The 12,051-nt window shown below is 45.5% G+C and overlaps 1 protein-coding gene across 1 annotated transcript in view; it reads right to left on the bottom strand.

Annotated features, from left to right (window-relative positions):
- The window catches only part of skia (v-ski avian sarcoma viral oncogene homolog a), a 77,362-nt gene extending 65,988 nt beyond the window's left edge, over window positions 1-11,374 (bottom strand). The window contains exon 1 of the mRNA XM_056384037.1: window positions 10,021-11,374. Within this exon, the coding sequence (XP_056240012.1) occupies window positions 10,021-10,926 (906 nt within the window). The 5' untranslated portion in view covers window positions 10,927-11,374. The remainder of the gene's footprint in view (window positions 1-10,020) is intronic.
- Window positions 11,375-12,051: the final 677 nt, after the last annotated feature.

Here is a 12,051-nt window from a genome sequence, read left to right as displayed (position 1 = left end):
CAACAGAACATAGACCTCTGCCTTTGGACCAAATGCTTGTTCACCATTATTTCAAATGGGGCACTGGAGTATTTAATGCCCCTTGCAAACAACAATTGTGTTCAGAAGGAAAAAGGAGAAAGGCTTGTGAACTAGACTGGACCTCAATGGCGAGGGCAGCCCTATAAACGCAAATGTCACTGACTGACTGGGTGAAGTTACACCATTGGTTGGCTGGCTGGGTTACCACATTGGCCATTGCTCTTTCATAATTAATTGTTGCAAACAGTTTCTGTTACGTCATCAGGGGACGTTTACAGGCAGCGTTGCCAACTTAGCACCTTTGTTGCTAGATTTACTGATTTTTTTAGACCAATTTTTTTTTTTCAAAAAGGCACCGAAGACAGATCTAGCGACTTTTGGACAAACCTTAGCTAGAACAGCTAAGTGTATAAATAAGAATAGTAATGTAATATGCTAATTAGCATATTGCATTACTATTCTTTCCAGTAGCTTAAGCTACTTTCCACTGACAGTAGTTCTTTACAGCGGTTGCACAACAGTTTTCAACTACATCTTGAATTTCCAACATTGACCACACATGGTTCAGCTATAAACTAGGCTACACAAAACAAAGCTGATCATGAACCCAAACGTTTCTTCTGCCCCAGGTTTCCAAAAACAGAATTCTGAGTTCTAAGAAATGTGATTTTTAGGATCAATAATAAAGGATATATGAAAAAATCACTTTCTGCACCAGGAGACAATTTTATTTTTCTAGGTGGTCAATTTGTGTAAAAATTAAGCTTTGCTGCTGTGCTTTTTAGAAATAAAAATCCCTATTTCTGACTGTTATTACCATCCCATCCATTTGACAGAGATCTTGCAGAGCTGCTGAGTTGACTTGGCAGCTTCCTCCTCAGAGGTCTCACTCTAGTTCAATCAGAAATCAGATTAACGCAGGTTATTAGCTCAAATATCTTCATGTATCTGCTTCTCTGTCTCTGCCTCCCAAACTTTGAGATGATTATTAAGGAGATGCCCTTCAGAGAAAACAGTCAACACATGGATTGTTGTTCCAACAGTCTGAGATAGACCACTTGCTTCTGACATGACACTATGGGAGGATATTTTAAGCCAAGCCTGGTGGATGTTGTGTTACACGCTGGCTGTACGGCTGACAAGTCTGTGTATATGTGTACGTGTGCACGTGTGTGTGTATTTGCACACGATTCTGTCTGCTTCTGTATTCATTATAAGAATGAGGAGGCATTGCGGGGGTGGGATCTGGATGTTGTGTAGATGATGTCCATGCTCATGTATGCATGTAGTTTGTGTGTGTGCCTGTGCACGCACATGGTGTGGGGCAGGGGTGGAGCTGGGGGGGGGGGGGGGGGGGCATCACTGTGGGAGCCAGGCAGATGGGGATGGAAATGAGTAGGCAGTGAGCTCATGCTAATCTCCTCCTACAGCTCCTACAGCTGATCCAGGCACAAAACAAGCATGCACACGCACATACACTCACATACTCTATACCCACACAACTGCAAATCATATGCTCGAGCAGCCCCATGTACAATCACACACCAAATGAGGCGGAGGATACCTCTGCTATTCAAATGTTCCCATGTGTCTCACGTGCACATTTTGCGAGGTAAGCCCGAAATCTTAAATGCATCTGAGCGTAGCTTTTATCACACAAACATTCATTTCATTACATTGTGTTGTCCATGGATAATTTGTTGGATTGTAGAGTGTGTGTGTGTGTCTAGCTGCCTTCGTCAGACAGCCATCTGCCCCCTGGGAGTTGCACAGCAGCACGCGATTGGCAGACTGTGCTTCAAGAGAGGCAAGGGGTAAGGTCGGTCACCTCTTTATTTGGGGTAGGAAAGGTCGTGTGGTGCTGGCTGCTCTTCCAAACATATGAGTGCAAAGAGAGAAAATTGGTGGGGGGTGGGGCAACTCCAGAGGACAACAGTCAAAGCGTGCTCCTGGGCTGACGCAGCACAAAGTAAACCCCCCATCCCACCATCCCAGCTTGCAATTAAAACTGTCCTGGCCGTGCTTTCCAGGTTTAAACCCAAATCTTTAAAATCAACCAGTGCCGTTTCTCCTGCTGTTCACTGCCAAACATTTACATGCACCATTAATTATTACATCTTTACTTCTTTTCCCATTAACAACATTTCTGGGGCTGAAAGTTCTGATAGCAGAGACAGAGCAAGACAAAATTAGGACTTTTCTAAGTAAAGCGTGTCTCACATGGATATCAGATGCAAGTCAGACACTGTATCTCTCTCAACACTTCATAAAGACGTGTGGAAAAAATCTCACTTTCAGCCTCATGATGCAATGCAAGCCTTCACGTCAAAACAAACAAAAAGAATAACTCTCAGATATGACTTGAATGTTTATCATGCGTGCAATCCATACACAAATGGTGGAGGAGCCGCCCCTTCCAGATCCACATTGTAAACTCGCCAACTGAAAACAGCTGTGGCATGTAGGTGAGTAAACATCTATGCATCTCGGTTAAACCCTAAACCGAAACCTAGTAGGGCTTAAAGGTCCTACATTGTCATATTGTATCAAGTGAGATTTCCATGTGTTCTTTGATTATAAAGCAGTTCTCAGTTCTATATTAATGCTATGAAAGTATCAAAGCACTTTGTGAAGTCACAACATACCAGACTAGCCATGCCCCAAGCCCAGCCCACCTTGCAACCTTGCAGAATTTGCAGGATTTGGTTTCTCTGTGTTGAGTGTTTACCTGAAATCTGCAATATTTTTTATTTAATCACTCAGACAACAAGTCACCACCCTGTTGACGAACAGTTATTGTAGCTCCAGAGACAAGCCTGTGAGAGGAGATGTAAAACTACATTGAGATGCTTTTTGAATCTTAAAACACAAATATATCTTCTTATGGATATCAATTCTTCAAATAAAAAATAAGAAAAGTGCCAAATATGGGACCTTTAAATCTTGTATTCAGTAGCACTTCATTTATATTATTGTAATGTGTAGGTGGTGGAATGAAAGCAGTTGCAACTGTACTTAACAAAACTGTCTAAACATTTCAAATTTTGAACAGTGATAGTCTGTGTGTAGCTTGAAGCATTTTGCCGCTTAGGAGAGACAAAAATACAAATGAAGTGCGACACTGGCCTCACATCTGAGAACCGCTGCTACAGAAGCCGTGTGGCAGGTTAAAGGAGGCGAAAGGTTAGAGGTTGGTGCTTGGGGATGTGTAGTTAAAGCAAAAGCTGGACTTACAGTGCCATGTGTGATGATGAATATTTCAAGGACCCTCTCATTAAATAAACACACCGGACCTCGCTGCCTATGGTAACCCTATCATCAATATTGAATGCCCACACAAAAATTGACACTGTCGTTCACAAGCCAGTGGCCAGGCCAGACATCGAATCGCACCATCTGACTGAGGAGGGAGCTTCTATTCCACGCAACACCTGGAGGAGGTCACCGGGTTCCTCCTTCCGTGCCACTCTTACAATAATCCCAAAGAGACACGCTCAAGGTCCCTTCATAGACTTAAGAATAGCCACCGCGAGCTGAGTGTGCTTGTTAGTTTCACGCTTTATTGGGAGACTGTGAATATTATGACAGGGAGGAAATACTTTATCTCCACACATGCTCTCGGCTCCTCAAACGCATTTGCTCTGAGCTTTGCGTGCGCTGCTTTCACAGATAACTTGCATGCATGGTTGCCTACAACCACAGCAACATGGACTACTGCTCGGGAACCTTTTCTTTCCTCCATCTTCTTTGAATGGATAGTCGGGTAGGTGGGAGGTATTGTGGAGAGACCCTAGAGAGCCTTGTTTTCCTTTCCCTGCCCCTTGTCTCATCCTCCACACAAAGACTGACTACAGCAGCCCCGTCCGAGCAAGGTATAGTAATACACCGTCCGGCCCCCCCACCACCACCACCACCACCCCCACCCAGGCATTTCATGAAGCGCTCGGCCAGTCGCTTCGTCCATTTGTCACATGAAGACGCTGCTGATGGATGAAGAACCCAGTGGGCCAGGGGAGACGGGGGATGGGAGCGCAGCAGAGGGGGTGGAGGGCAGACAATGGCTGGCATGAGGGCTTAAACTTCTCTTTTTCTTGGTCTCCTTTAGTCCTTCTCTCCTCCTGAGAGAGGATTGTGCTATTTGTGAAAGATATCGGTAATGTCCAGGTTTTTGAACTCGAGAGAAGCTGAATTTAATCTCTGACATACTTTTTGCTACATAAAAATAGCGTTGGGATCAAATTCTGCATCTAGCGCCAATGTGATTCCTGAGTTTCATTATCAATACTATTTTCAGTTCCTTACTTTGAAGGATACGAACATGTTTTTCGAGATCAGATCAAAGTGGGCTCCTGTGCAAACCAATGACAGCTCCTTGAATGGTTTATAAAGTCTAGCAACATTGGTTTGTATAGAAAATCTAAAGTTATCATGGGGGATTTTGAATGCTGTTTTAAACACACACACACAAGGTGGCCATGGCTTGGTCTGTCGAATGACAGTAAAGTCAGAAACCCACAGCAAACAACCACAAATACATACAGAGCAGCTTTCTAGATGCTTTCATCCATTGTGCACAATCAAGCAGCAACTGGGAAAATCCCCTTTTGTTCACAGAATTTTAAAGGCTTTGAAATAAACAGCTTCTGGCAGGGAGACATTCTGTATGGGAAGAATCACTGCACTTAATTCATTTTCCACCACTACTTCAATGGCAGCCTTTTGAAAACATTTTCCAGACAAAACAACAAGCTATATAACCTGCTCTGCCACTCTCTCTCTCCCTGTCTCTCATGTTTGTTACAGTGCTTTCCTGCCTATGGCCGAGACAGATGTTTAAAGGCACATCAAAACCACTGTACAGACCTTTCATCGCACGACACAATTGTTCCTCAAAAGTTTTTCATCGAGGAGCCTCAGAGCAAAGTCGCTCCTCGCTGAATGTCTGCTCCAGAGAGGGAGAAAAGAGCAAAGTAAATGTTTGCAGCTGATTTCCTGCAGCATGAAAGGCAGCGTCTGTGCAAAGTAATTAGCAAAATTTTCAACTCACCTACTGACTGAACACCTTCATTTTAAAGGTCCCACATTTTACACTTCTCCAATGCTTAATTGAAGCGTTGATATGTGAACCAAAAACCATTCAAATGTAGTTTTACATCTCCTCTCTCAGGCTTCTGTCTGGAGCTCTACTTTCACCGTATTAATATAGAACCTGCTTATGATCAAAAAGACGTGGAAATCTCACTTTATAAAGTGTTGTTTATACATCATTCAGGCTGAGAGTCACAGGCCAAATCATTAAAAGACATTTTTCTCATAATGTAGTCCTTGCCTTCACATCCACCCAAGATATAAGACACAATTTATCTCAGAATCAACTAGCCAGTGAAGTTTCTGTGTCAGGCTGTCACTTTGGTTTGATTCAACTCAAGAAGTGATGGATTTTTCAATCACACTCGACATAAAGACGCTTACATGTCAATAGAGCATTGATCTCCCTGACCCTCAGTCATGCCTCACAGCATGGACTGACTGTCCTTCATTAGATTCCCAGACTGGCAGCACGGTCAGGCAAAATAACTCATTATACACACCTAATTCAATCAGTGGCTTCCTCCTTTTCAAAGCATAGAATACAAATTCTAAATTCTACTATTTGACAGGCAAAACAGAGAAACATCAACACAGAAAACACATGCTTCCTCAGGACAAAATCAAACTCTGCAGCAGACCTTATGCAACTGTCACAATTTGCCAAACACTCGTAAAAAAAAAAAAAAAAAGGGGGAATAAAAATATTCCCTCAGCTGCCTTTGCAGAGCACAACCACCAGCTGTTGTCCTGTCCACTGTGTGGACATGGCTGGCTGTCAGCAGGCTTATCCAACACTGCGCCTTGCATATGAAACAGGACATGGGCCTATATCCCCTTGGGGAGTTTACTTCCTCTGAGCCCCCGCCACCACCACTGCCCCACCTCCCTCCTGAAACAAGCTGCCCCTTTTGCTGGAGGCCAGATATCCTGAGCAGCAGTGAGCGCATCTCAGGGGTGGGGGTGGCTGCAGTAAAAGGGGAAGTTTGAGCTCCTGCGCATTAGAGAATGGCAGCCGAATATTTAAACACCACAAATGACAAATGTTTTGACTCCCTTTTTTCCATTTTCAAGGTTTAATAGTTGTGTTATAACACCGGTCAGCTCTTTGTACAGTGAGCCATAGGATAAAGCATGGAAACAGTGTGCAGGAATGTGCTGGGAGTCAGCAGCACACTAACATATGTGTTGCATAAATACAAAATGGCTTCTACTCTGCGTTATTGTTCTGACTTGATTATTTATACAGGTCTGTCTCTAAACAAATCACTTTCCAGCACGTCAGAATGAAAATGAAACATTGGCAAAGAGCAAATCTGGATTTTCAACTGCAAGCAGCAGGGTCACTGTTGACTGTAGGGATATGCATGAAATGTTTCAGTGTTTTCATGCAACAGCTGTGGAAAGCATGTTCACCTCTCCACAGGCGTGTACTGTAAGCAAAGACTAACTCTGCCCTCTAACAAATGAGAATCCATCAATAAAAAAACATCTTGTATCCAATCCAAAGACTTCAACAAAGAGAAGCTGTTTTATATGTAAAACTGAGAAGACTGTACTGGATCCTCGCCATTTAGGAAGGCACCAAAAAAAGAAAGTCTGATGTAAACTTGCTGGTTTTGAACCAAGCGTGACTCAAGCTCGAGCTGGCTCAACGACAAGCACCGCCCCTCCAACCGCCCGCCCCACAATTCTCTTTCTCATATCTCCCTTAAACAGACGGATTGTGTAGAAATCACATCATCTTGAGGGCAAATTATAAAGTTAGCAACATACTAAATCTGCAGCCACAATCCTTATCTAAACATCCTGATGCGGAAAGCCACTGATTATGTGTGCCACCCACATGTGCACCAGCCAGAAACCAAAAGACTTGAAGCCCAGGGCTGGCATGAGCAACTTGGAGAAGTGCTCCACACCCAGCGTATAAATTAATTTAAACAATTCAATAGTTAACTGCATTTGCTGTTCACAATCAGCACTGTGGCTCACATCCTTTCAGATAAGAGCAGAGAATGAACTTTTACTGCAAATTCATGCTTCTTCTACAAACACACACAAGCAGTAAGAAAAAAGTGAAAAGTTGTTTTTACTCAAACAGTGTGTGATTCAGATATATGCCAGTGTGCATCTCAGGAGGAGGCTCTCAAAAGAGCGTCTGCAAGGAGGGAAGTGCGGCAATATCACTTCCTGTGTCTGTCTGCATGTGAGACTGCTGCTAACACTTTTGTAGCACGCTTATTAATATTCACAGAGTTCCTTGGCTGACAGCACACAGACGATGGCATTTTCTTGTGCGCTGAGAGGTAGAAGCCAGCGCGACGCAGTCTAGCACTTTGCCTCGCATCCTCCAAGAACCCTTTGCCTGGGCTGTGCTAAAATGTGCTGACAACAGGGAGCTATGTTGCTATAAGTTTAGCAATATTCCTCAACTCCTACCCAGCATGCATTCCCTCATTAGCGTTTCTTGAAACAGGGTACTTGAGGGGAAAAGAAGGAGGAGTCGAATTAAAAAGCAGGGTAGAGGCTCAAATGAGCCTCGGGCTTAACACTTGGGTGCCCTGTCGGCACTTATAAAAATAGAAGAGGCCCCTGAAAGTGGGGGTCCTAGAGGTGTGCCCACTCAAGTCTGAATGAAAGTGTGTGCCAAGAGTGGGTATTCACCATGCATGGCAGGACTCTGGCACTCTTCGGGACTTCAAGGGTTTCTCTGATTTCTCTTTCTTTAGCAGATTCCCCCTGAAAGAAGCCTCAGTGGGGGCTGGAGGGAAGCTGCTTGTAAACACTTTTGCAGTTGCTTTCTGTGCCTCATCAACTAGTCTGCTGCCCCCCGAAGTCCCCTCTGGTTTCAATTAGATTGGAGTAAAAAGTAGGTAAGAGGGGCAGGATGAGTGCGAGTGCGTGTATGTCAGAGGTGGGTGGCTGGCCTGGGGTAAAGTGGATGATTTTGGGGGGGAGGAGGTCCCGATGTTTGCTGAATGCTCTCCTTTGTTGGGATCATATTATGTTTCCACCACAATACTTCTAAACCCTGCTTCATCAACTCCATTCATGTGTAACAGTTCATGCAAATGGCCACACTAGCCTTTTTTTTCTAGAGGTGGGGGGGTGGGATTCTTTTTAACAGTCTACCACCCAACTACCCTCTCTGCAAACTCCTGCCTGCACACCAAAGCTCAGATTATAATCCCTTCATACATCTTTACAGTCAGTTAGCCCAAAAAGCAAAGCTAGGGGGGCGCATTGAAAACCACATTCAAAAAAATAAAACCACAGGAAACATGCAGCGCTGAAACCTGCGCAGACGCTCCAATTCTTATTCTTTGTTTAAATCTCGTTTTACTTTTCTTTCTTTTTTTTTTTTTTTTTTTACAGAGAATGTGGTTACAACCAGAGAAAAAGAATGACAAGCCTGCAAAACCGAGAGTAGGTGCCGATTAAACCCACTTACAAATCTTACATTTACTGTGACACATGAGGTTCCACAAACACAAACACACAAGAAATGTTGTCAAAATAACAACAATCTCACTGCTGACCGAGTGTATCCCTCCCAGTGGGAACACACACACACTGAAAGAACAGCATGAAATGTAGACGGAGCAGGAGATAACTTCTATCCCACTGAAGTGTGTGTGGCCCTGTGCAGACCTGGTATTAACATCCGTCTCGGGTGATCCGACCACAAGTGGACAGCTCCATGTTCAGATGTGAACGCACCCGAGACGCATTTGAGATCCGATCACTCAGACCACATTCGGAGGTGGTCTGGGCCACATGTGTTCACATTCATTTAGCAGTGTGAACGCGAACTCGTCCTGGGCCACATTGAAGGACCTCCTACTCCACTGACGTCCTCTGCCACAGTCTGATTAGTCCCGCCACAGTTTCATAATGAACGGAAAACATTTTACTATTTCAAATGGCTAAAACTTTGTTTCACTGTAAGAGCTGTGCGCAGCGCATTTATTCGCTCAGCACCTCCGTGCCCCACTCGCGCTCTCTCTCTCTCACACACACACACAAACACATTGACAACAGACCCGCCTGTCGATAACCTGCAATAACTTATACCTGTTTATTTGCATATAAAGCGGGGAAGTGAGGTCCGATCACAAGTGGTCAATGGAGACGCATTTTAAAGCCAGGTGTGAACTGACTTACTTCGAGCTGACCACTTGTGATCGGATCACTGAAGACGCATGTTAATACCAGGTCATAACAGAGCATTTATGTGTGTGTGTGTGTGTGTGTTACCTCTTTGGGGCAGTTTCCGGTATAAACACTGACCTTGCCGGGACCTGAGGGGTTAGGGTTGGGCTGTCCACAATAAATGGAAGTCAGTGCAATGTCTGTCCTAACAACTTGTGTTTGTGTGTAAGTGTAAAAATTGATCTTTTAATCTGAAGTGTGGAAGAAGAATTATTTCCCCCCTTACACCTCATGTTTAATCTCTTTCAGCCGGTTGTGGTGAATGAGGTTGTATTTACAGTGCAGGCCAATAAAAGTGAGTCTGAGGGGTGTTTCACAGGCAAATAATGGCTTTATTGCCACCAGAGGCGTTTTGTTGTCACTGCTGGATGAGGCCCAATTAGTAACAATATGGCAATGATGACCAAATACTGAATGGTTTCTCTACAGGAGGGGGTCACTGACCGCTGGATATGACACATGAGAGATCCATGTGATACGATTTTGACTGATGAATTTTAAGAATGTGTAGGTAACCCTTCTTTAACTGGGACAAATTTCACTTTTGGGAACCCTCTCTAGGGTTCCCAACAGGGATTCCCAGAACCACATGCGGAGAAGCAAAACTATGAAACCAACATCTACAACACAGCCTCTATCTGGAGAAATTGTAAGTGATATCCAGCTCCACGCTGAGTTACAGCACAATGACCAACTCACCCTGGATGAAGCTTTCCTCTTGTACTTGTTGGCGAAATCAAATTTCTCCTTGATCTCGTCCAGGAGCTGCTCCAGACGGGCCTTCTCCTCTTTCCCCGTGTAATCCTGGCCCAGGAGGATGTACGCCCTCCAGTTTGCCGAGTCGAAGCCCCAGTGGCAAGTCCTGTTCTCCTGCGCCTTGTGACTGTGCACCACGAACTTGTGGGTCGGATACATTAGTCTGCAGTCCATGCACTGGATGCACGCTGCGTTGGGGCTAGTGTACAGCTCCGGCACGAACAAGCCCTTGCACTTACCGAAGCACTCGTGGTAGACTTTGAAGCTCCCCTCGGTGAGCTCCAGCTCCAGCGAGCCTCCGCTCAGCTCCTTCTTGCACCGCGGCGGGTAGGCGCCTCCGTAGATCAGGGCGTTGCAGAGCCGCTCAGCGTCCGTCTTGGTGATGAGGCCGCAGGACGGCGCCGAGAAGGGCAGGATCCCCATGACTTTGAGGATCTCCAGCTGGTCCGCCGTGCACCGGGAGCAGTAGATGTGCAGCTCGTCGCACACGGAGTTGATCTGTTGCAGGGTGAAGTCCCGCAGCACCGTGTTGAGGATCTGCGGCAGGCACAGTCGCTTCTCCCCGCCGACCACGAAGCACGAGATGGTCTCGCCTTCCAGCACAGTCTCGCACCTCTCCGTGGAGCGGTCCGACGGGATGAACAGCGGGCCCGGCATTACCGGTGGCGGCAGATGCTGCAGAACCGGCTCCGGCTCCTTACCGTCCTTCTTGAAGAGGAGCTCATGTTGCCACCGGGCAGAGAAAGCCGCCGGTCCGCCCAGAGAGCTCATAGAGCTGAGGTGAAACTGCTTGAGAGTTTGTTGCAGTCCCGGATGAGGCTGGAAGCTTTGCCGACTTACAGTCTCCATGTTTTTCCTGCAACTTTAGAAGCGTAAATCCTCCTCGTCGTCGACCGGTTATCACGAATATCTATCCGTCTCTGAACCTGGTAAATCCACGGTGTGCCAGAATTGACCGAAATGTCGAAGCGCTTCATCAAACATCCAGTAAAAAGTCCCAGACGGCGAGTTTACAATTTTATTCCTGCCACTACTGAGTGAACACCGGCCAGTCGCTCCCTGCAGCGGGTCGCCGACTGTCCATATCCGACGAACACGGCTCTCCAAACTCCACAGAAGCGAAAAGTTCCTTCTGTCGAATTCCTCAACAAATCGGGAGAAAATGAAACAAAAGTGCGCGTTATGAGTCGATACAGCTCGATAAAAAAAATCCTTATTTGAGTCTCTTTCCGCTGTCGAGGACTGCTGCAATCCACTCCGTCTGCCCCCGCAGTTCACTCTGACTGTATGGAGATGAGAAGTCTGAGAGCCAGCCTGCTTGCTCTCTCTCTCTCTCTCTCTCTCTCTCTCTCTCTCTCTCTCTCTCTCTCTCTCTCTCTCTCTCTCTCTACCCCCGTCTATGGCTCTCTCTCCCCCGCGCTGTGTTTAGGTCTCTCGCTCTCTCTAACGCGCCCCTCTCCCTCCCCCCCTCCCTCTGTGTTTGTGTGTCTGGCTCAGTCATTGAATCCCAGCCAGGAATGTGAGTGACTCTGCAGGCAGGCTGGGCTCTTCCAGGAACAAGCCGTCACCCCCCTCTCTCTCTCTCTCTCACACACACACACACACACTACCCTGCAGAGAAGAAGAAAAAGTCAGAGGGGAAGACTGCGTTCATTTTAAACTTTCTTACAGTCATTTCTGCAGTGGTGGCAAGTAACTAAATACATGAAATTTGTCCTTTTACTCCATCAGAACACAGAGGGAAATCTACATTTATTATTTATTTGACAGCCATAGTTGAAAACCTTACTGAGGCTACAGCATCTACAGTATATAAAACTGTTAGAATAACCGAATGGTTTAGGCTAAACGTTAAGGCACCAGTGATAATAACACATATATAATCATATAATGGCATAAAATGGGTCATTCTGTCTAATGAGTATTTTTACTTTAATACTTGAGCACATTTCTGCAAAAAATGAATGAAGGACT

The sequence above is a fragment of the Seriola aureovittata genome, chromosome 9, assembly GCF_021018895.1.
Source record: "Seriola aureovittata isolate HTS-2021-v1 ecotype China chromosome 9, ASM2101889v1, whole genome shotgun sequence".
NCBI classification, from domain to species: Eukaryota; Metazoa; Chordata; class Actinopteri; order Carangiformes; family Carangidae; genus Seriola; species Seriola aureovittata.
Note: the sequence above shows the minus strand (reverse complement) of the source record. Positions and strands in the feature narration are given on the sequence as shown.